Source organism: Hypanus sabinus, chromosome 17, assembly GCF_030144855.1.
Source record: "Hypanus sabinus isolate sHypSab1 chromosome 17, sHypSab1.hap1, whole genome shotgun sequence".
Taxonomy (NCBI): domain Eukaryota; kingdom Metazoa; phylum Chordata; class Chondrichthyes; order Myliobatiformes; family Dasyatidae; genus Hypanus; species Hypanus sabinus.
This window is the reverse complement of record NC_082722.1, coordinates 50,595,144-50,618,324: the sequence shown is the minus strand read 5'-3', so window position 1 is coordinate 50,618,324 and position 23,181 is coordinate 50,595,144. Positions and strand designations below refer to the sequence as shown.

The 23,181-nt window shown below is 40.2% G+C and overlaps 1 protein-coding gene across 1 annotated transcript in view; it reads right to left on the bottom strand.

Moving 5' to 3' along the window:
- LOC132406908 (Fanconi anemia group A protein-like) overlaps positions 1 to 23,181 on the bottom strand; it is a 115,002-nt gene that overhangs the window by 83,199 nt on the left and 8,622 nt on the right. The window contains exons 6-11 of the mRNA XM_059993035.1: positions 23,086 to 23,181; positions 19,552 to 19,625; positions 12,916 to 13,028; positions 10,985 to 11,067; positions 8,426 to 8,459; positions 4,249 to 4,318 (exon numbers count right to left, since the gene is read on the bottom strand). Coding sequence (XP_059849018.1) covers positions 4,249 to 4,318; positions 8,426 to 8,459; positions 10,985 to 11,067; positions 12,916 to 13,028; positions 19,552 to 19,625; positions 23,086 to 23,181 — 470 coding nt within the window. The remainder of the gene's footprint in view (positions 1 to 4,248; positions 4,319 to 8,425; positions 8,460 to 10,984; positions 11,068 to 12,915; positions 13,029 to 19,551; positions 19,626 to 23,085) is intronic.

Below are 23,181 nucleotides of genomic sequence, written 5' to 3'. Positions count from 1 at the left end.
CACACAGTGCCCACAATCCAAAACAGTGCAAGGGCACAAGCAGCACACAATAACACACAATGAAAATAAAGTCTGGCCAACCCACAAAAGAATAAGCTGCCATGATAATCCCCCAAAACACTCCCCCCACCCCTTTACAAAAACAAAAAAAAACTCAATTAACCCCCAAAACCTAAATCTACCTCCACAATTGAGGATTATTGCAGACATTACCAAACAAAAAACTTCCAAAGCGTTCCCCATACAACCAAAACTTTCAATCTAATCTAGGATATCTCCCCTCCTTAAAATTTATACCATCACTTATTCTACCTTTTTTATATATATATATATATACACACACACACTAAAGATAACACAGGTCAAGCAAAGCATTAAAAACACAAAAACTAGGAAACCAAACGCCAGAGATACAAATCCCAAATATTTACATTTTGCTGGTTGAAATTTTTTGTTAATCAGATTCTGCAGCATAGCAGTTCAATCTGATTGCATTCCACAAATTAAACTGGAAAATAACGAAGTGAATTGTGAAAATTAACAGTTTGCCTTGGCGGAAGGTCCCTTCAATGCTGCATGTATAACCTTAAAAAAAAGTAATTGCTCTTCTCGTTCTTCCTCTCCCCAGCGTGAATGGTAAAACTCTTTGGCCACATCTGGTGTATCAAAATAATGTTTTTTACCTTCATGGATTACCCGGAGCCAGGAAGGATACAAGAAGCCAAACCTGACCCCTTTCCCATAAAGCAGGGAATTCACCTCCTTAAAAGCTGCTCATTTTTTTACCCAGTTCCGCACTAAAATCTTCATGGAAAAACATCCGATGCCCGCAGAGATACAGCTCCGGCTTCCGTCTATTGATGATGCGTTACTTTTCTTGAAAGAAGTGAAAGAGGATCAGGAACGTTCTTGGTCTCGTTTGCTTGGCTTCAGAGACACCAGATGGTTTAGGCCCAACTCGGTGAGCATATGAAAGCACAAGAGGCCTTGGGAAGAAATTTGTCCCCAGCACTTCGTCAAAAAACTTGGTCATAAATGTAACAGGGTCTGAACCTTCCAAGTTTTCAGGAATGCCGACCACTCTCAAATTGGATCACAGCGACCGATTTTCAAAGTCATCTAGCTTCCCCTTCAGAAATGCATTTTCACTCTGCAATGGCGGTTTCGGTGCTCACCAGTTGGTCACTATAATCATTCAGGCCATCTTCAACTTCATGAATGCGTTCATCGTGCAACTCGTAATAAGACATAATTTGGTAGCATTCACTGGTGACAAAGCATCTTCAAGTTCTCTTTTTGGGGCCAAATGTACTGCTTGCATAACGTCAGTAAGAAGTACTAAACAAAGCCTCTCCAAGTCATCGGGTAGCGCAGGTCCAGGTCCAGCAGTGTGCAACGTTGCCATTACTGTAACATCAGCTTTCTTGCTCGAGGCTTCACTATCTTTTTCCCCAGTTTTACTTCAAAGGTGCATTTCATTTGCCATTTCAGTGTCCAGCAACGTCCTGGGTTGTTCACAATGTTAAATATTCAGTTATCTTGAGCATACGGCAAAGATAAACAGGTAGATTTTCAATAAAAATCAGGAGCCACACTCACGTGCACCTACTCACTCCATGCTCAACCCAGAAGTCCAAAACAGATTTCTGAGGAAGCAACACTTCCGAAACAATTTGCTGTCCAGTGCAATCAGAGTAAATTTACAAAGTTCAATATAGATTACTCTGGTACCTCGTCCCATATACACACCACCATTTGTGTGAAAAATTTGCCCTTCCTTAAATCTTTTCCTCTCCACTCAAATATATGCCCTTTATTTTGGACTCCTTAGCCCAAGTACAAGCATGTGGCTATTCACAGCTTCATATGCTCCTCATGATTTTACAAACCTCTAGAAGGTCACCTTCAACTTCCTTCTCTCCTGGATAAAAAGTCCTAGGCTACTTAAATCTCTCCTGATGACTAAAGCCCTGCAGTCCCAGTACATCCTCCTAAGAATGTTTTGCACTCTTTCCAGTTAATGACATCCTTCCAATAACAGGACTATCAGAACTGCACACAATACTCCAAATGTACTGTAGTTGGTTGCATCACAGGCTGGTATGGAAACCTTTGAAAGGTAAATCCTACAAAAGTAGTGGATTCAGCTCAGTACATCATGGGTAAAGCCTTCTCCACCATTGAGCACATTTACATGAAACACTGTCATAGGAAAGCAGCATCCATCATCAGCAATTCTCACCACCCAGGCCATGCTCTTGCTGCTGTCATCAGGTAGAAAATACCAGTGCCTCAGGACTCACACCACCAGGTTCAAGAACAGTTACTACCCCTCAAATATCAGACTGTTGAATAAAAGGGGATAACTACACTTAATTTCACTTGCCCCAAGTACACGGGTTGGAATATTATGTTGAAGTTGTACAAGACATTGGTGGTGCTCAATTTGGAGTATTGTGTGTAGTTTTGGTCACCTATCTACAGAAAAGCTATCAATAAGTTTGATAGAGTACAGAGAAAATTTACAAGTATGTTGGGAGGACTGGAGGACCTGAATTCTAGGGAAAGGTTGAATAGGTTGGGACTTCATTTCCTGGAGCACGGGGGAATCAGGGAAGATCTGACAGAGGCATACACAAATTGTGAGGGGTACAGATAGGGTGGATGCAAGCAAATTTTTTCCACTGAAGTTGAGTGAGGATTAGAACTAGAAGTCATAGGCTAAGGGTGAAAGGTGAAATATTTAAGGGGAACCTGAGGGCCAACTTCTTCACTCGAGGGCGGTGTGAATGTGAAAGTATTGGATGCAGGTTCAATTTCAACACTTATGAGAAATTTGGCCAAGTATATGGATGGCTATGGTCCAGGTGCAGGTCACTAACACTAGACTGAATAGTAGTTTGGCACTACTACATAAGCTGAAGGTCCTGTTTCTATACCGTACTGCCCTATGACTCTAAATAACACAGGAATATCTACAACATCCCCAGTTTACAGCTAGGGCCTCTTCATAACTTGAACAATTCATAAATTGTACATCTACCACAAACTGAGTTCCCAGGTAGCAAAAGATGCCTGTAGCCCAGAGCAGCCATCAAACCTATACTATGGGTCTCCTAAATGCTTGTCTGTACATATCAAACATTCACAAACTGGGGAGTCCCTGTAATCTGATCCCATTTATGCCACCTGCTACCATGGTAGCAGAAAATCCGCTACTCTTTACATCTTAGCCCTCACTTTTCTGCTATTCAAAGCTGATTTATTTCCTCTTGCCCAGTGCTGAGGAAGGGCTCTGGATCCAAAACGTTAACTGAAAATCATTTGTCCACTCACATCTTTGCCATTATTAAGTTAGATCATGGGTGATCTTTAATCTGTGCGCCACTTTCCTGTACAACTTTAATCCCTCAATATCCAAAATTCTATCAATCAGCAATTCAGAATTTTAGACTGGAAGCCTTCCAAATGCATTACATCATCCAGATCAACTAACTGTCAAGGTAACATTCCAGGCTACATGCTCAGTTCAACAGCTCAACTCATTAGATCACTCAATGCCATAGCAATTGCTGTTGGGTGTTGCAAACAGATGCATCTGGATTATCATTATATTTATGCTAACAGTACACACAGATGCTGCATTTTTGCATGTGCAGTAAATTAAGACAAATGCAAGTTGCCAGCTTTGTAGATGAGCCTTGTTATGACAGAAATTATTTCAAACTTTGAGGTAAAGGATCGTTATTAATACCCAATTTCCATATCAGTCCCTGCAGGATAATTGTAAATCAAATTCAATAATTGAAGCCCCAATCAGTGATGACACAGCCCAGACAACACTCAAGGTAAAAATCACTGATATCAATACCTCAGATTAAGGCGGCTTCCATTAGCTACAGCCTCTTTGCTAATAATCAGATGTTCTTTTTTAAATTTCTGCCCAAGCATATGCAACTACAGGTATCAGAACAGAATGGAATTGACCTCCATGATCATGTCCTCTGTAGTCAGCTAATTGGATATGATCACTATTGCTAACTATTGCTGTCCTTGAAGCCTTAGCTCAGGGAGACGGTCAACACATTGAGGAAACAATTGGGGAGGAACAAAAATTTAACAATAAAGCTTGAGCAAAGGACATTTTATTTCAACCATAAGCCTTGCAGGTTTCAGCCAATCTTCCAGTTCTGAGACACTTTCTTCGAGTATTGACAAGATCAAAGGATGGTTGAGATTTGAACATACCAGAACAGAGTTGCTTTCTCCACAGAGCGGTCATCTTTTTCTACTTCCTTACACACATTATCCAGTAACCCTGGAAAGAGAAAAACATATTCTAAAAATAGCCTGGAAAAGGATACATGTGTATGAAACATGCAGATTTCCACCATTCCTCATAACAACAACAGTCAACAATAACTTGCATATACCTTGATATAAAAATCACCAAGCCACAAAGGTAAATTTCAACAGCACACAGTGCAACAAGGAAAGCATTAGCAGTGGCAAGCAAGAACTTCATGAATGAGCTGGATCTGAAGTAAGAAGAGGTGGTAGACAGGCTTAAGTAGAACATTACAGAGGATTGCTATTAGATGGCTGAGGTTGTAAACAATAAGAAGGAGGGAGTGATGTATGCACGGCAACACATACAAATGCTGGAGGAACTCAGTAGGTTAGGGAGCATCTATTGAAAAGAATAAACAATCGATGTTTTGGGACGAGACCTTTCTTCAGGACCAAGGAAAGGGGCAAGATGACAGAATAAAAAGGAGGGAGGTGGGCAAAGAGACTAGCTGGAAGGTGATAGGTGAAGTCGGGGGGGGGGGTGGGGAAGGATGGGGTCTGGAGGAGAAAGAATCTGATAGGAGAGGAGAGAGACCATAGGAAAAAAGGAAGGAGGGAACCCAGGTGAAGTAATAGGCAGGTGGGAAGAAGCAAAAGTTTGGAGTGGTGATGTATACACTGATGGAGTGGGGATGGATACACTGTGGAGTGGGGGAGAAAGGAATTCAGGGGGCAAGGAATTATAAGATACAATAAATTTATGAAGAGACAAGGGCCAGAAGACACAAGAACAGAATTAGGTCATTCAGCTGATCAAATCTGCTCTGCCATTTAATCATGGCTAATTTATTTTCCCTCTCAACCCCATTTTTCCTGCCTTCTCCCCATAATATTTGACACCCTTACTTATGAAGAAGATACTCACCTCCACTTTAAATACCTATACACCCAATGACGTGACCTTCAGAGCCATCATGGTAATGAATACCAGAGATTCCCACCTTCTGGCCAAAGAAATCCCTCCTCATCATTGTCCTAAGGGGACATCCTTTTATTCTGAGGCTGTGTCCTCTGGTCCTAGATTCCCACACTACAGGAAACATCCTCTCCAATTCCAGTCCACCTAGGTCTTTCAATATTCAACGGGCTTCAATGAAATTCTTCCTCATTCTTCTAGTGAGTACAGGCCCAGAACTATCAAATGCTCCTTATATGTCATTCTTTTCATAAGACCATAAGGCATAGGAGCAGAATTAGGCATTTCAGACAATTGAGTCTTCTCCACCATTTCATCATGGCTGATTTATTATCCATCTCAACCCCAGTCTCTGAAGCTCTTTCAGCAATAGAAAGGACAAGTTACAGAAGATCAAGAATTGACCTCAATATGAATACCTATCTGTAACTTTGGCTGAGCTGAAACTTATTAATGACAGGAGCCTGGTGAGTATGGCATTAGAAGAGTTGGTCTTTAAAGGACAGTAGAATGAATGAAAGGTGCAGCAGCAGTTGGATTGAGGCAAGGGTGGATGCACACCACACTACATGACAAAAGTTGTCTGCTTTCATGGAATATGCAAGAAATTCAACTTGAAGTTAAGCATTAGATTGACTAATTGGAATGTGAGTATCTGAAAGTAAAAGAGCTGATTTTATAGAGCACTACAGCAAAGGAACAGGTGCTCTGGCCCATCTAGTCTGTGCCCAAGATGTTATTCTGCCTAGTTCCATCCACCTACACTTGGGCCATAGTCCTCATAGCCCTCCTACCCATGTATGTATCCAAACTCCCCTTTAACGTTGCATTGCTTCTGCTGGGAGCTTGTTCCACATTCACCACACCCTCTGAATGAAGGAGTTACCCTTACATATTTCATCTTTCACCCTTAACCTATGACCTATAGCTCTAATCCCACCCAACCTCAGTGTAAGAAGCCTGCTTACATTAATCTTATCTAAATCCCTCTTAAATTTATATACCTCAATCAAATCTCCCCTCATTCACTAATGCTTCAGGAAATAAAGTCCTAACCAATTCAAACTTTCAAGATCATTCAGGTCCTCAAGTCTCAGCAACACATACTTCAATCTCGTTGATATCCTTCCTGTAGGTAGGTGACCAGAATTGCACACTATATTCCAAAATAGACATCACCATATCAACAACTTATACAACCTCAATATAACATCCCAATTCCTGTACTGAAGACTTACATTTATGGAAGCCGATGTGTTAAAAGCTCTCTTAATTACCCCATCTACCTGTGACACCACTTTCAAGGATTATGGATCTGTATTCCCAGATCCCTCTGTTCTACTGCACTCCTCAGTGCCCTACTGTTCACTTTGCAAGTCCCACCCTGCCTTGCCCTTCCAAAATGCAATACTTCAAGTTTGTCTCCATTAAATTCTATCTGTCATTTTTCAACCCGTTTTTTCCAGCTGGTTCAGTTCCCAGTTCAAGCTTTGATAGACTTCCTTGCTGTCAACTACGCCCTCACAATCTTGATGTCATCGACAGACTGCTGAACCCATTCACAACGTTATCATCCAAGTCATTTATATAAAACTAATAACAACAGATTCAGCACCAAACCCTATGCCACACCTAGTCAGAAGCTTCAAGTCAGAGAAGCAACACCCCCCCCCCCCACTATCACGCTCATGCTTCTTCTGCAAAGCCAAAGTCAAATCCAATTTATTAGCCCATCCTGAGTGTCAAGCAGCTGAATCTTCTTGACCAGCCTCCCATGCGGGACCTTGTCCAAAGCTTTGCTAAAGTTCACGTATACATCTACTGACATTCCTTCATCAGTTTTCCTGATAAGCTCTTGAAAAGCTCTATAAGATTGATTAGATGTGATCCATCACACACAAAGCCATGTTGACCATCCATAATCAGACCTTATCTATCCAAATAGTTAAGTATCTGGTCTCTTCGAACATCTTCTAATAATTTACTTACTACTAATGTCAGGCTCACCAACCTATAATTTCCTGACTTGCTCTTTAAGTCTGTATTGAACAAAAGAATAACATTAGCTATCCTCTAGCCCTCCAGTACCTAACCCATGCTAAGGCCACTTTAAATCTGTCTGCTAGGGCTCCTGCAAATTTACAGGAACTTTCGATGTCAATTTCAAAATAACAAATTACACCTCTTATTCTGCTTGTGTAGTTTACAATTTAATGGAGTTAATATTGGATTTTCCAATTTTATGTCACCCACAACCCTGACACTCTTCTCCCACACACCCATCTATTCACCTAGTTTTATTCTTCTTTTCCTTACTTCTCTCATCTCCACCCTTTTCTCCCACCAGGTGCCATGTGCGCATCCTCCCCTCCTCATCTAGTTCTTCCATTCACCTACCAGCCTCTGTCCCACCCCTTCCAAAGTCTGCTATACACTGGCAAGCATTCCTCTTTCCTCAGACCCAGTGCAGGGTCTTGACCTGAAACATCAGCGTCCACCTTTTTGCTTCTATGGACTTTGCCTGACTTGCTAAGTTATTCCAGTTTAATATTAACAATGGATTAGTAACACTGAAAACAAGATATTTTACATCAGTAATTTAGTAAGCATCTTAAAAACACAATATATGAGGGGTGATTGATAAGTTCGTGCCTAAGGTAGAAGGAGTCAATTTTAGAAAACCTAGCACATTTATTTTTCAATATAGTCCCCTCCTACATTTACACACTTAGTCCAGCGATCGTGGAACATACGGATCCTTCTTTGTAGAAGTCGGCATCTTGGACCTCCAGAAGGGGTCCACAGCAGGAGTGATTGATAAGTTCGTGGCCTAGGGTAGGCGTTATACAGCTCTTGTTACATGCACGTGCAGTTCAACTCTTTGAGTAATTATGCAGAAAGTTTGAAGTTAATTACTCATCTCCTACCTTAGGCCATGAACTTATCAATCATCCCTGATGTCGACCACTTCTGGAGGTCCAAGATGCCGACTTGTACAAAGAAGGGATCCGTATGCTCCACGACCGCTGGACTAAGTGTGTAAATGTAGGAGGGGACTATGTTGAAAAATAAACATGCTATGTTTTCTAAAATTGACTCCTTCTACCTTAGGCCACAAACTTATCAATCACCCTCGTATGCTAGATAACAATTACTTACATGAAAGCATTCTGTTCAAGACTTCAAAACAAATCTGCAAGAGGAGAATTAAGCTGTTTCAGTAAGGCAAGTTAATTGCAAAATTTAAACTTTTTCCAAAAATTTGCAATCAGTCTGCTGATGACATCACTTCTTGATTATTTATGTGTTATGAATGTGATTACATTTCCATGTAGGAACAAGAAGTGACTGGACCATTTCTCTTAAAAATGACTTCTTCGATGCAAGGAATGAAGGACATAGAACTCAGGGATATCCACATCCCATGTGCTGACAGGAACCAAAGGAAGTTTTTTTTTGTTAAGTACATAACATTGAGACTCAAATGTCAAGAAGTCACAACCACAAAAATTGCACCCAAATTTACTCTTTAAAAAAACCTTCTTGCAGGACATATTTTTCTCTGTACCCAATGGTTAGCTAACACTTCGCAATAATATATAACCATATATATAACCATAACCATATAACAATCACAGCATGGAAACAGGCCATCTTGGCCCTCCTAGTCCGTGCCGAACCCTTAATCTCACCTAGTCCCACCTACCCGCACTCAGCCCATAACCCTCCACTCCTTTCCTGTCCATATACCTATCCAGTTTTACCTTAAATGACACAACTGAACTGGCCTCTACTACTTCTACAGGAAGCTCATTCCATAATACTTCATCACTAATACTTCCACTTCAGCTAATACTTCATCATTTCATCCCTTAACAGAAGTAATGATACAGATGACCAAATCTGACTTACATCTGACTCTCAGTGTCATTGCTTTCACAGATAAACATAGAAAAAATGTTCATACTATAAAATAAGACTAGTGCAAAATGTTCCTACTGTACATACTTTCTGATTCAAGCTTTAAATCGCTTGATAATGTAATGCTTCATCAATCTTGCAGCACAGTTCTTGAAAGATGTACACTAAGATAATATTTTGTCTGGAGGTGATAATTTGAAGTATAATTTCAGAACAGTCACAACAATCAGATTTCAACAATATCTTAAATTGCTTCTGTTAATTCATTCATCTCAAAGCACAAGACAGTATGACACAGATTGAACAAATTCCTTTCATACAGAAATGCTTTATAAAATAAAACGTAGTCATTGATTTTTTTTAGGAATGTTCCAATTTCACTAGAGTCTAAATCCTTTGCACAACTGTGACTGAAGTTTCAATGATGCAAAGACCATATTTTGCATGATTATTACCTTTGGGAAAGAGGACAAATAACTTTAAATATATATAAAAATGGCAATTTTATAATACAAAGATTCTTGTTTATATTGAACTATGGCTTCCACTTATACAGAATACAGTAACAGAAAATATTGGATCTTTTTAACAAGCAACAACCAATTAGCATACTGATCAACTAAGCTTTATCCTTTTGTATGTTTTATGCACTAAGTTCACACAGAGGTCCATGAGAGGTGGTCCAACTTCGTTTATCTTTGAAATATAAAGTTTGACTCTGGGTGCAGTACTGAAATAAATCTTCAGCTGAAATATTGATCACCAACTTTGATCAGGTACTTTGTGCAATACACTTCAATTGTGAGTCTGTCAGGGTCATCTACCTTATCCGGTGTGGCCACCTATACATCAATGACACCTGACTCGTATTGGGGGACTGCAGTGTTGAGCACCTTCTCTCTGTCTGCAACAAAAGGCAGGATCTCATGGCGACTGCCAATTTCAGTTCAACTTCCCATTCACATTCTGACATGTCTGTTCATAGTCTCCTCTACTGCCATGATGAGGCCAGATTCAGGTTGGAGGAACAACACCTCATATTCCATCTGGGTAGTCTCCAGCCTGATGGTATTAACATTGATTTTACTAACTTGCAATAATTTCTCCACCCCCCCCCCCCCCAATTCTGTCTCTCTGTCTCGGATTTTCCCTTTCTGGCTCCCCTCTTATCCCTTTCTCTTCTCCTCACCTGCCCATTACCCTCTGGGTCCCCGCCTGCTCCCCATTCTTCCATGATCCAATCTCCTATTAGATTCCTTCATCAGCCCTTTACCTCTTCCACCTATCTCCTCCCAGCTTCTTACTTCAACCTCCCTTCCCCCTCACCTATCACCTGCCTTCTTGTACTCCTTTCCCTCCACCCACCACTTTATTCTGGTTTCTGCCCCCTTTTTTCCCCAGTCGTGATTAAGGGTTTCAGTCCAATAGGTTGACTGTTTATTCCTCTCCACTGATGCTGCTGGACCTGCTGAGTTCTTCCAGCATTTTTGTGTATTTCTCCCTATGTTTTCTTTTTCTCCACCATAACCCTTTGACCACAACTTTCTGTACGGTCTCCCATTACAAAGGGAAGATATGAGGATTATTTGCTTGCAAGGCTGGATATGCTGAAAACAATTTTTTAGCATTAGGTATGATGGAGTAAGAAGCTCTCACTGTCTTGTAACAATGTGCCAAGAATCTGCCTCCTTTCCACATAATGTCTCTTCAATGCATTTATGAATTTCTAGATTTTCAGCTTACACCACAGAATTTAGTTACAGATTCTAGGTTCCATCATGTCTGTGTCATTCTTACCTGCTGAAACTGCTGAGATTTAGAGTCAGGCTCCAAATTATTTGATCCCATAAATCCATTTCTAACTAATTCAGTGACGATATCTGAAAAGACAAAGTATGTTTTGACAAGTATGACAGACTGACAACACAATCAGAACTAACCGAAGGTAGACAAATGCTCAAAATCAGATTTGCTGGAAATATACAACAAGCATGTTAGCATCAGAAGAGAAAAGGTGGAATTATGTGATCTGTAAATTCAGGTCAGAACTGTTTGTTGCCTTTTCTGTTATTCACTTAGTAAACAGTGAGTTAATTCTTAAATGCAAGAAAATGACAGGGCTCTGCAGAGAGTGGCGCAGACAGCCCAGAACATCTGTGGATGTGAACTTCTCACTATTCAGGACATTTGCAGTGACAGGTGCATAAAAAGGGCCTGAAGGATCATAGTGGACTCTAGTCAACCAACCTCAAACTGTTCTAGCTGCTACCATTTGGGAAACGGTACCACAGCACAAAACCCAAGACCAACAGCTTCTCCCACCAGGCCATCAGACCAATTAATTCACACTAACACAATTGTATTTCTAAGCTATATTGACCAATCTGTTGTATATCTTACTGTACATACTATTTATTACAAATTTCAATAAATTGTACATTGCACATTCAGATGGAGACCTAACAAAGATTTTGTTCTCCTCACATAAGTGAAGGATGTAAGAAAAAAGTCAATTCAATTCACTTCAGAAGTCTGCAGATGCTGGAAATCTAAAGCAACACACACACAAAATGCTGGAGGAACTCAGCAGGCCAGACAGCATCAAAGGAAAGGAGTAGATATGGAAGAGATGGAAATACAAGAGAGACAGAGAAAAGACAAGAAATGCTAGTACCACGTAGACTCTAAAAATGAGAAATTAAGTAAATGGTTGAATTATTCAGTGGGTATTGCACTAACTGTGAAGAAATAAAACACACAGAATTAACATTACAAAGTAATGACTTTTGGCAGAACTGGCTTGTTCTGACTAAAAAACAGGAAAGGCTACCCACCTAAAATTATTGGACTCAATGTCAATCCCCAAGAGCTACAACGTACAGGTCCAAAGATGAAATATTTTTCATAGAGTTTGATTCAAGGTTCATTGGATTTTGGAGGACAAAGACAGAGAGAAGACTGATGGATGTGGAATGGAGAATTAAAAGCAGCCAGAAACTTACGGCCATAAAGATGTTTTTGCACAGCAGTCACTCCACCTACATTTTGTTTGTGCAGACCATTATTGCAATGTAAAACTTAGAATGCTTTCTATAACAATCTTACTAATGGGAAATTGCACAAGAATTCACTGCAAGTCCAACCAATTATTAACAAATAAAATAATGCAAAAACCAAGGTTACACAAGCATAATTACAGAAAACTTATTGGCATGCCTTTTGCATTGCAGAGCTGAGGAACCAAGCAGGAAGGAATTTCAACTGTTTCTTGGGAAGTAGGCTGAAGGATCAAATCTAGGTTTGCAGCAAATCTTCCTTTGAACTAAAAGACATATCCATCACTATATTGTAATCACACCCTAAAGTTAAAGGGCACTTTGGGAAAATATTTCTGCTTTATTGCTTCAACTGTCCAACTAAATTACTAATAGTATCAATTCAATAAAAATCCACAGAACATTAATAGGAAACAGCATTTTGTTCAGATATGGTGATCCCTAAGCTTTCTGGTGTCCACTGCTAAAACGCCACAGGATTCAGCAACTCCGGAAGAAATCACAACTTGAAGTAAAGGGAAAGGCAAATTGGTTGAGACAAGCTAAAATGCAATGATGATTAAAATTTACTTAATGTAGCTAAAGCATTCAGAATAACCGTTTTGTTTTGCTAAACTAATTAAGACAATTCAGGCTTAACTACTGTGTGTTAATATTTCACCTTTTTCCTACCTGACAGTATTTGACTCTGTACATTTTGATGCTGGGGGTGATCTTCAGTCGCTGAGCAAAGGAGACACAAGTTGTTGAAAAGCCAGCATACCACAGAAGTTGCATCAGGATTACTGTTTACAGAGCAGATAGATCAGAATTATTCTCCTCCAATCGAGTTTGGATGTATCATTTTAAATATCCTCAAAAATTTTAGATTAATAGTGCAAAATTATTCAATGAATTTGATGGGGAGGGATGGGTAGTGGGGGGGAATAATGTGCATTAAAAATGCACTGGATGCCTACATAACATTCATTCCTTTTTCCTTCTCATGGCTAAAGGCAGCTTCATTGATCATTACAGCTACTTGCAAGTACCACCAAACCAGGCTAAAGTCAAAAGATATATATACACCACAACTGTCTGTGTGACCATCCCAAACAATGTTACAACAGTCACAGTGGTAATATTTTTTTAAACTACTTTGTGCAGATAGAAGACAAATGGAAAGAAATGGTGGAGGAGGCAGAAAAAAAATGAAGTTGAAAATAATCTAGAAGACTTATAGCCAATGCTTCTTGACAGTGGTTGGTTGAAGTTTATTGGAAACTAGGATGGTATACAGTAAATGCTTCTAAAAAATGTTAGTCCCCAGGACGGGGGTCGGCAACCCGCGGCTCCGGAGCCACATGTGGCTCTTTTACGTCTGTGCTGCGGCTCCCTGTTGCTTTGGGAATTGGTTGTGGCGACCCTTTTCCTGGCACATCCGAACCGATTCACAATTAGATAGCCTTCGGGGGTTTGCGAGCACAGAGCTTTGGAGCCTCTGCGCCATGGGGGGCAGGTTGAGGGAGGCTTAAAAGTGAGGCTGAAGATTTCGAATAAAGTTTTTTCCTTCGACTGCAGTTACCGACTCCGTGTCGTAATTTTAGCGCTGCGTGTAGCACACCGCTACATGGTCAGTATTTAATTAAAATGTATTTTATGTTAGTTTGTTAGTTTTTGAAATGTAAATCTAAATTTGAAGATTATGGTGATCTTGTACAATCTAAATAAGACGTTGTGGCGACCCATTTCCTGACACATCCGAACCGGCTCACAATTAGCCAGCGTTCAGGCTAAGGGAGATAGCCTACGGGGGTTTGTGAGTACGTGTCTTTTGCAGCATCCGCGCCCATGGGGGGCGGGTTGAGGGAGGCTTAAAAGCAAGGCTTTTTCGAATAAAGCTATCTTTGACTGCAGTTTACTGACTGCGTGTAGCACACCGCTACAACGTGTTTTTATCGCTGGCTGTCCAGAGGGGAGGTGCTGAAACGCTTTGTCGCGTGTCTGGAAGAAGTGAAAACTTTCCTGGGCAGCAAAGGGCTCACCTTTCCTGAGCTGGAACAGCCAGAGTGGCTGGAAAAGCTACACTTCATGGTAGACATGACAGCGCACCTGAACACGCTGAACACAGCTCTTCAACGGGGTAAGGACGTACAGCCCTGCACATGTTGGAGGATGTTTTGGTATTCGAGCGCAAGTTGACGTTGCTTGCCAGAGATTTACAGAAAGGCACATTGTCTCACTTCCCCAATTTGAGAGAGTTCAAACAAGGTCACGACATGATAAATTCGGAGTATTTACATTCTGCAATCATCCAATGCAAACATCGTTTGGGAAACGCTTCTGTGAGTTCAGAGAGGAAAAAAACACATTATCCTTCCCGGTCACTCCCCTAAGCATCGATCCATCCCTACTGAATACGACTGCATTGTCAGGTGTGAGTCAACCTGAACAAGTATGATAAATATTTTAATTGCCTATTATTTTACGTATATTCATATGTTTTCATTGTTCAGTGAAATAGTCCTTTTATTTTTCAGGTTGACAGCTGGCTGACATTATTTTTGGTTTGCTGCTGGCGGCAAATTTAAGTTTGGCGTTTTTCATAAATACAAGAAGGACTCAAATAGACGTTGAGTATTTTACTTAAAAGTAACCTTCAACCCAACGTCTTTTTTTCGGAGTTCAAATGTTTTCGTTGCATGCAGAAATGTAATTTCGTTTTCTCTGCAGGAGTTCATCAATTTCATAAATGCAACACATTATAGTTTGTTTATACATAGCATAAAGGCAAAACAAAACGTTGTATGCAGTGTTATTTCATTTTAAATGTCAAACGGGTTTTGCGGCTCCCAGTGTTTTCTTTTCTGTGGGAAACGGGTCCAAGTGGCTCTTTCAGTGGTAAAGGTTGCTGACCCCTGCCCCAGGACTAAAAGGGAAAGAATATAAAAACATAGAACAGTACAGCACAGGAACAGACCCTTCAGCCCACAATGTTGTGCTGAACCAGCTAACATGTAAATAAAAAAAAACCCAAAAACTAAAACCCACCTACCTACTCAATGTCCATATCCCTCCATCTTCTTCACATTCATGTGCCTATCTAGTGCACATTCATGAGCATTCCGGTCATCCACTACTCTGAGTGAAAATCTTACCACTGACATCCCCATTGAACCTACCCCCTCTCACCTTCAATGCAAGCCCTCTGGTATTAGACATTTCTACCCTGGGGAACGGATACTCTCTGTCTACTCTATCTACACCCTTCATAATCTTCTAAACCTCTATCAGATCTTCCCTCAGCCTCTGCCACTCCAGAGAAAATAAACCAAGTTTGTCCAGCCTCTCATGCTAAGCACATGCCCTCTAAACCAGGCAGCGTCCTGGTAATCGTCTTCTTCACCCTCTCCAAGGCTTCAACACCCTTCCTACAGTGGGACAATCCAATACTCCAGATGTGGGTTGGCTAACCAGTTTTATAAATTTGAGACATAACCTCTTTACTTTTGAACTCAATGCCTCAACTAATAAAAGCAAGCATTTCATTAGCCTTCTTAATCACCTGAGTAGTCACTTTCATAGACCTACGAACTATGAACTTGAACCCCAAGATCGCTCTGCTCAGCAACACTGGTAAGGGTCTTAATGGGTAAAAACCCTCCCAATCACTAAGTACATCTACATGAAACATTGCCGTAGAAAAGCAGCATCCGTCATCAAAGATCCTCACTGCTCAGACCATGCTCTTTTTCTCACTGCAGCTATCGATTAGAAGGTACAGGTGCCTCAGGACTCGCACCACCAGGTTCAAGAACAGTTACTACCACTCAACCATCAGGCTCTTGGACAAAATGGAATAACTACACTCATTCTAATTTCCAGCGTTCCCACAATTGATGGTCTCACTTTAAGGATTCTCTATCTTGTTACTCAATTACATATTATTTCATACTCATTACTTATTGTTATTTATTTGTATCTGCATTTGCAGAGTTTGTTCATTGATTTTGTTTAACAGTTACTGTTCTATAGGTTTGCTGAAAAAGAACCTCAGGGTTGTATATGGTGACATGTATGTATCCTGATAATAAATTTTACTTTGAACTTCTGTCTCCTTGCATTAGCCTTACCAAGGTGCAATACCTCACATTTATCTAAGTTAAACTCCATCTACCATTCCTCTGCTCATATCTGCAATTGATCTATTGTATATTGTGCTGTATTCTTTTCCAGTCTTCTACACTATCCACAACTCCACCAATCTTGATATCAACTGCAAACTCGCTAACTCACCCATCTACATTCTCACCAGGTCATTTATATACATCACAAACAGCAGCAGTCCCAGCAGGGATCCCTGCAGAACACCACTCCTTACAGATCTCCAGCTTGATAAAGTCCCTTCTATGTTCAAGCCAGTTCTGAATCTAAACAGCCAGTTCACCACAAATCCCATGCGTCTTAATCTTCTGGATCAGCTACCCATGAGGGAATTTGACAAACGCCTTACTAAAATCCATGTAAGCAACATCCACTGCCCTACTTTCATCAATCTCTCTCGTCACCTTCTCAAATAGCCCTAGATTAGCACAGTAAGCAAAGGAAGAGACTAGCATTGACAATGATCTTTCTGTCTTCCTTGGCCACAAGAGGAGTACTAGAGGATTTAACTCTAGTAGTAGGGTACTAGAGGCAAATTTTGCTCTGCTGTTCCAAAGGTAATAGAGGTAATCCTGGGATTAAGGTCCAGTGAGTCGTATGTCAGCAATTCAATTCTTAGGGACAGGTTTTGCAAGCATTTGTAGAAGCATAGCCTTATTAGGGATGGTCCGCATGGCTTTGTGGGAGGACAAATGAGTCTGATTTGAGTTTTTCAAGGAAGTGACAAAATAAATTGATGAAGATAGAGAGGAGTACATGGATTTTAGTAAAGCGTTTGAAAAGTTCCCCCATGGTAGTTTCATCTAGAAAGTCATGATGCAAGGAATCCATGGAAATTTGGTTGAGTGGATTCAGAATTGGCTTGCCCACAGAAGGCAGAGAGCGGTAGTAGATAAAGCATATTCTGCTTGAAAGTCAGTAACCAGCGATATTCTCCAGGAATCCGTTCTGGGACAGCTACTCCTTGTGGTGCTTATAATTGACTTTGATGAGGAAGGTGGGTTAGTAAATTTGTAGATGACATGAAGGTTGATGGTGTTGTGGATAGTGTAGAAGGCTGTCGTAGTTTACAACAGAATGCAGAGCTGGGCAGAGTAGTGGCAAATGTAATTCAATTTGGAAAAATGTGAGGTGATACACTTTAGTAGAACTGGAAGGCAGTGAACAAGCGTAATGGCAGGATTCCTAGCAATGTGAAAGAACAAAGAAATCTTGGAATCCCAGTCCAGTGATCCCTCAAAAGATGTTGTGCAAGTTGATAGAATGGTTATGAAAGTGTATGGTGTTGCAGGCCTTCATTAGATGGAGGACTGAATTCAAGAGCCATGAGGTTATGTTGCAACTCTATAATACTCAGGTTAGACCACACTTACAGGTTAGATTAGCTTTATTTGTCACAAGTATATTGAAATAAATATCAAATGTGTTGTTTGCGTCAATGAGCAACGATGATGACGCTGGGGCCCAATGTTTCCAGCATCAACATAACATGCCCAAGTTACTAACCCATAGATCTTTGGAATATGGGAGGAATCCAGAGCACCAGTTCGGGAGAGAACATACAAACAGAATGGGAAATAAATCTCAATCACTGGTGCTGCAAAGCATTACACTAACTACTGCGCTGCCATGGCAACCCTTTATCAATTTACTTTGTCACTTTCTTGAAAGGCTCAATCAGGCTTGTAAAGCATGATCTGTCCCACACAAAGCCATGCTGATTATCCCCAAGTACAGTTCTGGTCACCTCATTATAAAAAGGATTTGGAAGCTTTAGAGTGGGTGCAGCAGAGATTTACCAAGAATCTGTCTGGATCAGAGAACATGTTTTAAGAGGAAAGGTTAAGAGAATTAGGGATTTTCTCTTTGGAGTGAAAGAGGATGTGAGGTGTCTTGGTAGAGGTGTATAATATTATGTGAGGCATAGATAGCGAGGATGGCTAACAACTTTACCCCAGGTCAACCATGGCCAAAGCCAGAGGACATTTGATTAAAGGCATGAGGAGCAAAGTTTAAGGAAATGTCAGAGCCAATATCTATATATAAAAAGAGTGGAGGGTACATGCAGAGGCTGACACACAGGAACATTTAAAAGACTTTTAGATAATCAAGTAGATGTAAAGAAAATGGATGGTCATATTATGGTAGGAGGAAAGAGCTATATAGATTGTGGAGCAGGTTTATACGGATCAGTATAATACCATAGTCCAAAGGCCCATACTGTACTCTTCTAAGGATATATAGTTAAATTGAGGAAATAAAAAGTCAAGAAATCCTTTCAATGACACTCCAATATTATAAGATTTTAAAATTTTTTAAAATGTTTTTGCAGGCATTTGTTTCCATCTCTAATTGAGAACAGGATGGCAAGCAACCTTGAAATACTACAGTCCTGGTGATGATGTTCCCTCGGTGCTATTGGATACGAAGATTTAGACCCTGTGGAAATGACAAATTTGTGAGATAAACTAAAACACCAATAATCAACTACCCAATTATTTGGAAATCTCATAATTTGTTTTGGCATTGGGCTCACCAGGCAATGTTTCCTGTGAAACACTTTTGGCAACATACTTTTCCTGGGTAAATTGAAAATAACAATATTAATGCAATATGAAACGCTACCACATCAGGGCATCTGCACACTTTCATTATGTGGGACAAAGATTTGCAAGGGTAGCACAATTCCAAAGCAAAGCTGATTTAACTTTCTGCTGTATCGCGTGTGTTAAACCAGAACATTGAGACATCATGAGTATGAACTCAATAAAAAAAAGTAGCCATTGGAATTAGAGCAAAAAGAGTTTTCCAAAACTGAATCATATCAAAAAAAAACTCCACCGCCAAACTGGTGCAGAAGAATACAAAGGATTGCAAAACAAATAAATATTGCTGATGTGATCACATAGCTGATTTTTAAAAAAAGGGAAAGATCACATATAAAGGGAGCTTATATGTCAAATAATGAGCAATGAAAGATCATATCCTTTCACCTACATTAACTGATAGTCTTACTCATATCAAGCTCAATTTTTGCTCAGCAGTGTCATCCAAAAACAACACACAGAACACCATAACGGCAACCAACTACTCTCAATATTAACCACTGTTTTGTCAAACTGTGAATGGAACACAAAACTTTATCTACATCTTCAGTGGACATACCTTGTTACAAGCTCTTCAAGGCTCACAATATTTTCTTTCTGCAAATGCCAAACAACTTCCAGCATGGGTGTTTCCTTCAACAAAAACAACAATTATACAATTTGAAAAAATGCATTAATCAGAATCAACAGACTTGAAAATTTCACTATGAATCTCTGCAGAAGACGGGTATCTACATTTCTCAGACTCAAAACCATTCACAGCATGCAGTGCCTTTTGCCTACAAGGAATCTTTTCAAAGATCAGCTTGCGAATGAATTCAAAAGAAAAATATTGTTAGCCTGGAAATCTAAAAGGAAACAGAAAATGCTACAAAGACACAGGAAGTCATGGTGTTAACTGTTCTCTTTAATAAATCAGAAAAATCAAAGTAAACTGCAGTTGTGAGAAATATAAAGTAAACAGAAAATGTTAGAAATAATTAGCAGGTCTGACTACACCAGAACCAGCAAAGGCTCTTCGGCCTGAAACAGAAACTCTCATTTTCCTTCCCATGGGCAAGGCCTGACCTGCTGAGGATTTCTAATGCTTGGAGATGTCCTCCTTCTTCAAAGTACGGGCTTTCCCTTCCTCCACCGTTGATGCTGCCCTCACTGCACCTCCTCCATTTCCTGGACATCTGCCCTTATCCCATCTTGTAGCTTGCCCTTACCTACCACCCCATAAGCCTCTGCATCTAGCACATCATTCTTCGCAACTTCCACCATCTTTAACGAGGTCCTACCACCAAACACACCTTTAATTCCCCTCCCCCAGCTTTCCGTAGGGATCATTTTCTCAGTGATTCTCTTATCCTTTCGTCCCTCCCCACTAATCCCTCTCTGAGTACTTACCCCTGCAAGTGGAATAAATGCTACAGATGCCCATTTACTTCCTCACTCATCTTCATTCAGGGCCCAAACAGCTCATCTTGGTGAGGCAACCCTTCAAGTGCAAGTCTGTTAGGGTCGCCTATCGTATCCGGTGCTCCCACTCTATGACTGACTCTATATTGGTGAGACCTGATGTAAACTGGGACTTTCTCAAGCACCTTCTCTCCACCCACACAAGCAAGATTTTCTAGTGGACAACCATTTTAATTCCAGTCCTGATTCTCATTACAACATAGCCTACTGTATTGCTACAACGAGGGCACTCTCAGATCGGTGGAGTAATAATCCATATTGCATCTGGGAAGCCTTCAAATTGATGACATGAACATTGATTTCCCTAACTTCCAGTAGGTTCTTCACCTTCCCCCTTACTACTTCTTCCATTCCCAGCTCTGACTTCCCTCTCACCTCTTTTCCCACCTGCCTTTCACCTCCCCTTTCTCCCATGGTCCACTCTCCTCTCCTTTCAGATTCCGTCTTCTTCAACCCTTTTCCACATCACATCTCACTTCAACTCCCTTCCCCAGCCACCTAGCTTCACCTATAACCTTCTAACTTGTAATTCTTGCCCTCCCCCTTATTCTGGCTTCTACCCCCCCCCCCCACTTCTTATGAAGGGTCTCAGCCAAAACATTGACTGTTTATTCCTTTACATTGGGGGGGGGGGTGGTGTGTGTGAGTGTGTGTGTGTTTCCAGCATCCGAAGAATGCTTTTTGTTTATTATCTCTAACACTTTCTATTTTCTTATAGAGTTAATTCAACAGGCATTCCCGGTTACAGACCACCTATACAACTTCCATGATCTTTCTTGATGGCCTCGTTTCTTCCAACAATCTTAAATTTGTGAAACTCCTCCAGTGTTCAACAAAGACAATATTGCAGGCTGCAAAATTGATATCCCCTAGAGCCAGGATTTCCTCTTCATTCTAATCTAAACTATTAATACTACTGTGACCTAAATTCATATTCCTTTGAGGAATTTCACCAATTACTATTACCTGTACTCGCTCAACTATTACACCATGAAGAGGCTCTGAGTTTTGATCAAACTACATTTACAGTTAATGCCTAATTATCCACCTTACAAAGAAATTGGTCTATATTACTATGATACTCGAGGAAAATGTGGAATTTTCAGCACCAATCTGTTCCTTACATTAAATTGCATAATTCAGTATATAGGTAGTATATTTTATAACTTGACGAAGGTATGTCCTGATGCAGGGCTTCAACACAAACAGAAACAATTCCATTCTCTCCACCAAACACTACCCAACCTACTGAGTTCCTCCAGCACATTGCAGGATGCTCTAGATTCCAGCGTCTGCAGTCTCTTCTGTCTCTGAGTAAGATTAGTAATAGAACTTTTAAAAAAGGTGCAGATACTCCTCGTCATATCTCAAAAAGACTTGCTCAGCAGATCAGGCATTTCTTTAATCAGAGCTGCTTGACCTGCTGAGTGCCTCCAGTGTTTTCTGGTTTTTGAACTAGTATGTGGTTGGAAACACTACGCATTGAGGCAAGACTGCAACATTGTAAATTGCCTTGGTCAGATAGTCTCCGCTGACAAAAATCTAATCAAAACTTCAGGTAAAGATTTTAGGTAATGATTTAAAGAAGCTGCAGAGGGTTGTGAATTTACTTGGCTCCATCTTGAGTACTAGCCTACAAAGTACCAAGGACATCTTCAAGGTGCGGTGTCTCAGAAAGTCAGCATCCATTATTAAGAACCTCCAGGACCCTTTCTCACTGTTACCATCAGGTACAGAAGCCTGAAGACACACACTCAGCAATTCAGGAACAGCTTCTTCTCTTCTGCCATCCAATTCCTAAATGGACATTGAACCCATGAACACTACCTCACTTTCTCAATATATATTATTTCAGGTTTTTGCACAATTTTTAATCTATTCAATATACATATAGTGTAATTGATTTATTTATTTATTATAAATATATATTTTTTCTTCTATATAATGTATTGCATTGAACTGCTGCTAAGTTAACAAATTTAATGTCACATGTCAGTGATAATAAATCTGATTCTCATATCTTCATACTTTCCTTTAAAGTATTATAATGCAGCAGTCCATGTTTACAAATCAAATGCCTGTGTGTTATTTGACAACATTCAGAGTTGTCCCAATATATGGTGCATTTGCTTCTTAAGTCAATAAACATCACTCTAGCCTCTACTTCCCATTTGATAGCCAAATCCCTCATCCTCAACATCCTGTAAATAACCATTGTTATTATCCATAAAATGTCTTACCTCCCGAGACTCCAAATGGTTCCTATTATTCACAAGATACAAGTCAAGAGAATGATAGACTCTTTAAATGAGTAACTACATCTTCAATAACACTCAAAAGGAAGAGGAGAGAGGAGCATGTTTGATTTACACACCATCTATTACTCTGAATTTTCATGCCCTCAATTACTAGTCCACTGTGGCTACATTGAGGATCATTCACAAAAACACTATGACTACATCACCATTTTTTAGACAGTACTACAATGGAATAGAATCAGGGTGAAATATAACCTAATATTTTTCACAATATATCAGGTATTCTTCCAACCTCAGATTCACTCTTTCTACATAAGAACACAGCTTTCGTTGTGACCACATAATGAAAAAGCATGGATTCTTTCCCTCACCCTTGCTTTCCAAATTTCCTCACTGAATTGCAGTCGGCTGAGCATACTGGTGGATATCAGTTCCTGTAAAGTCTGCAGCAAACAGACGAGCTTACT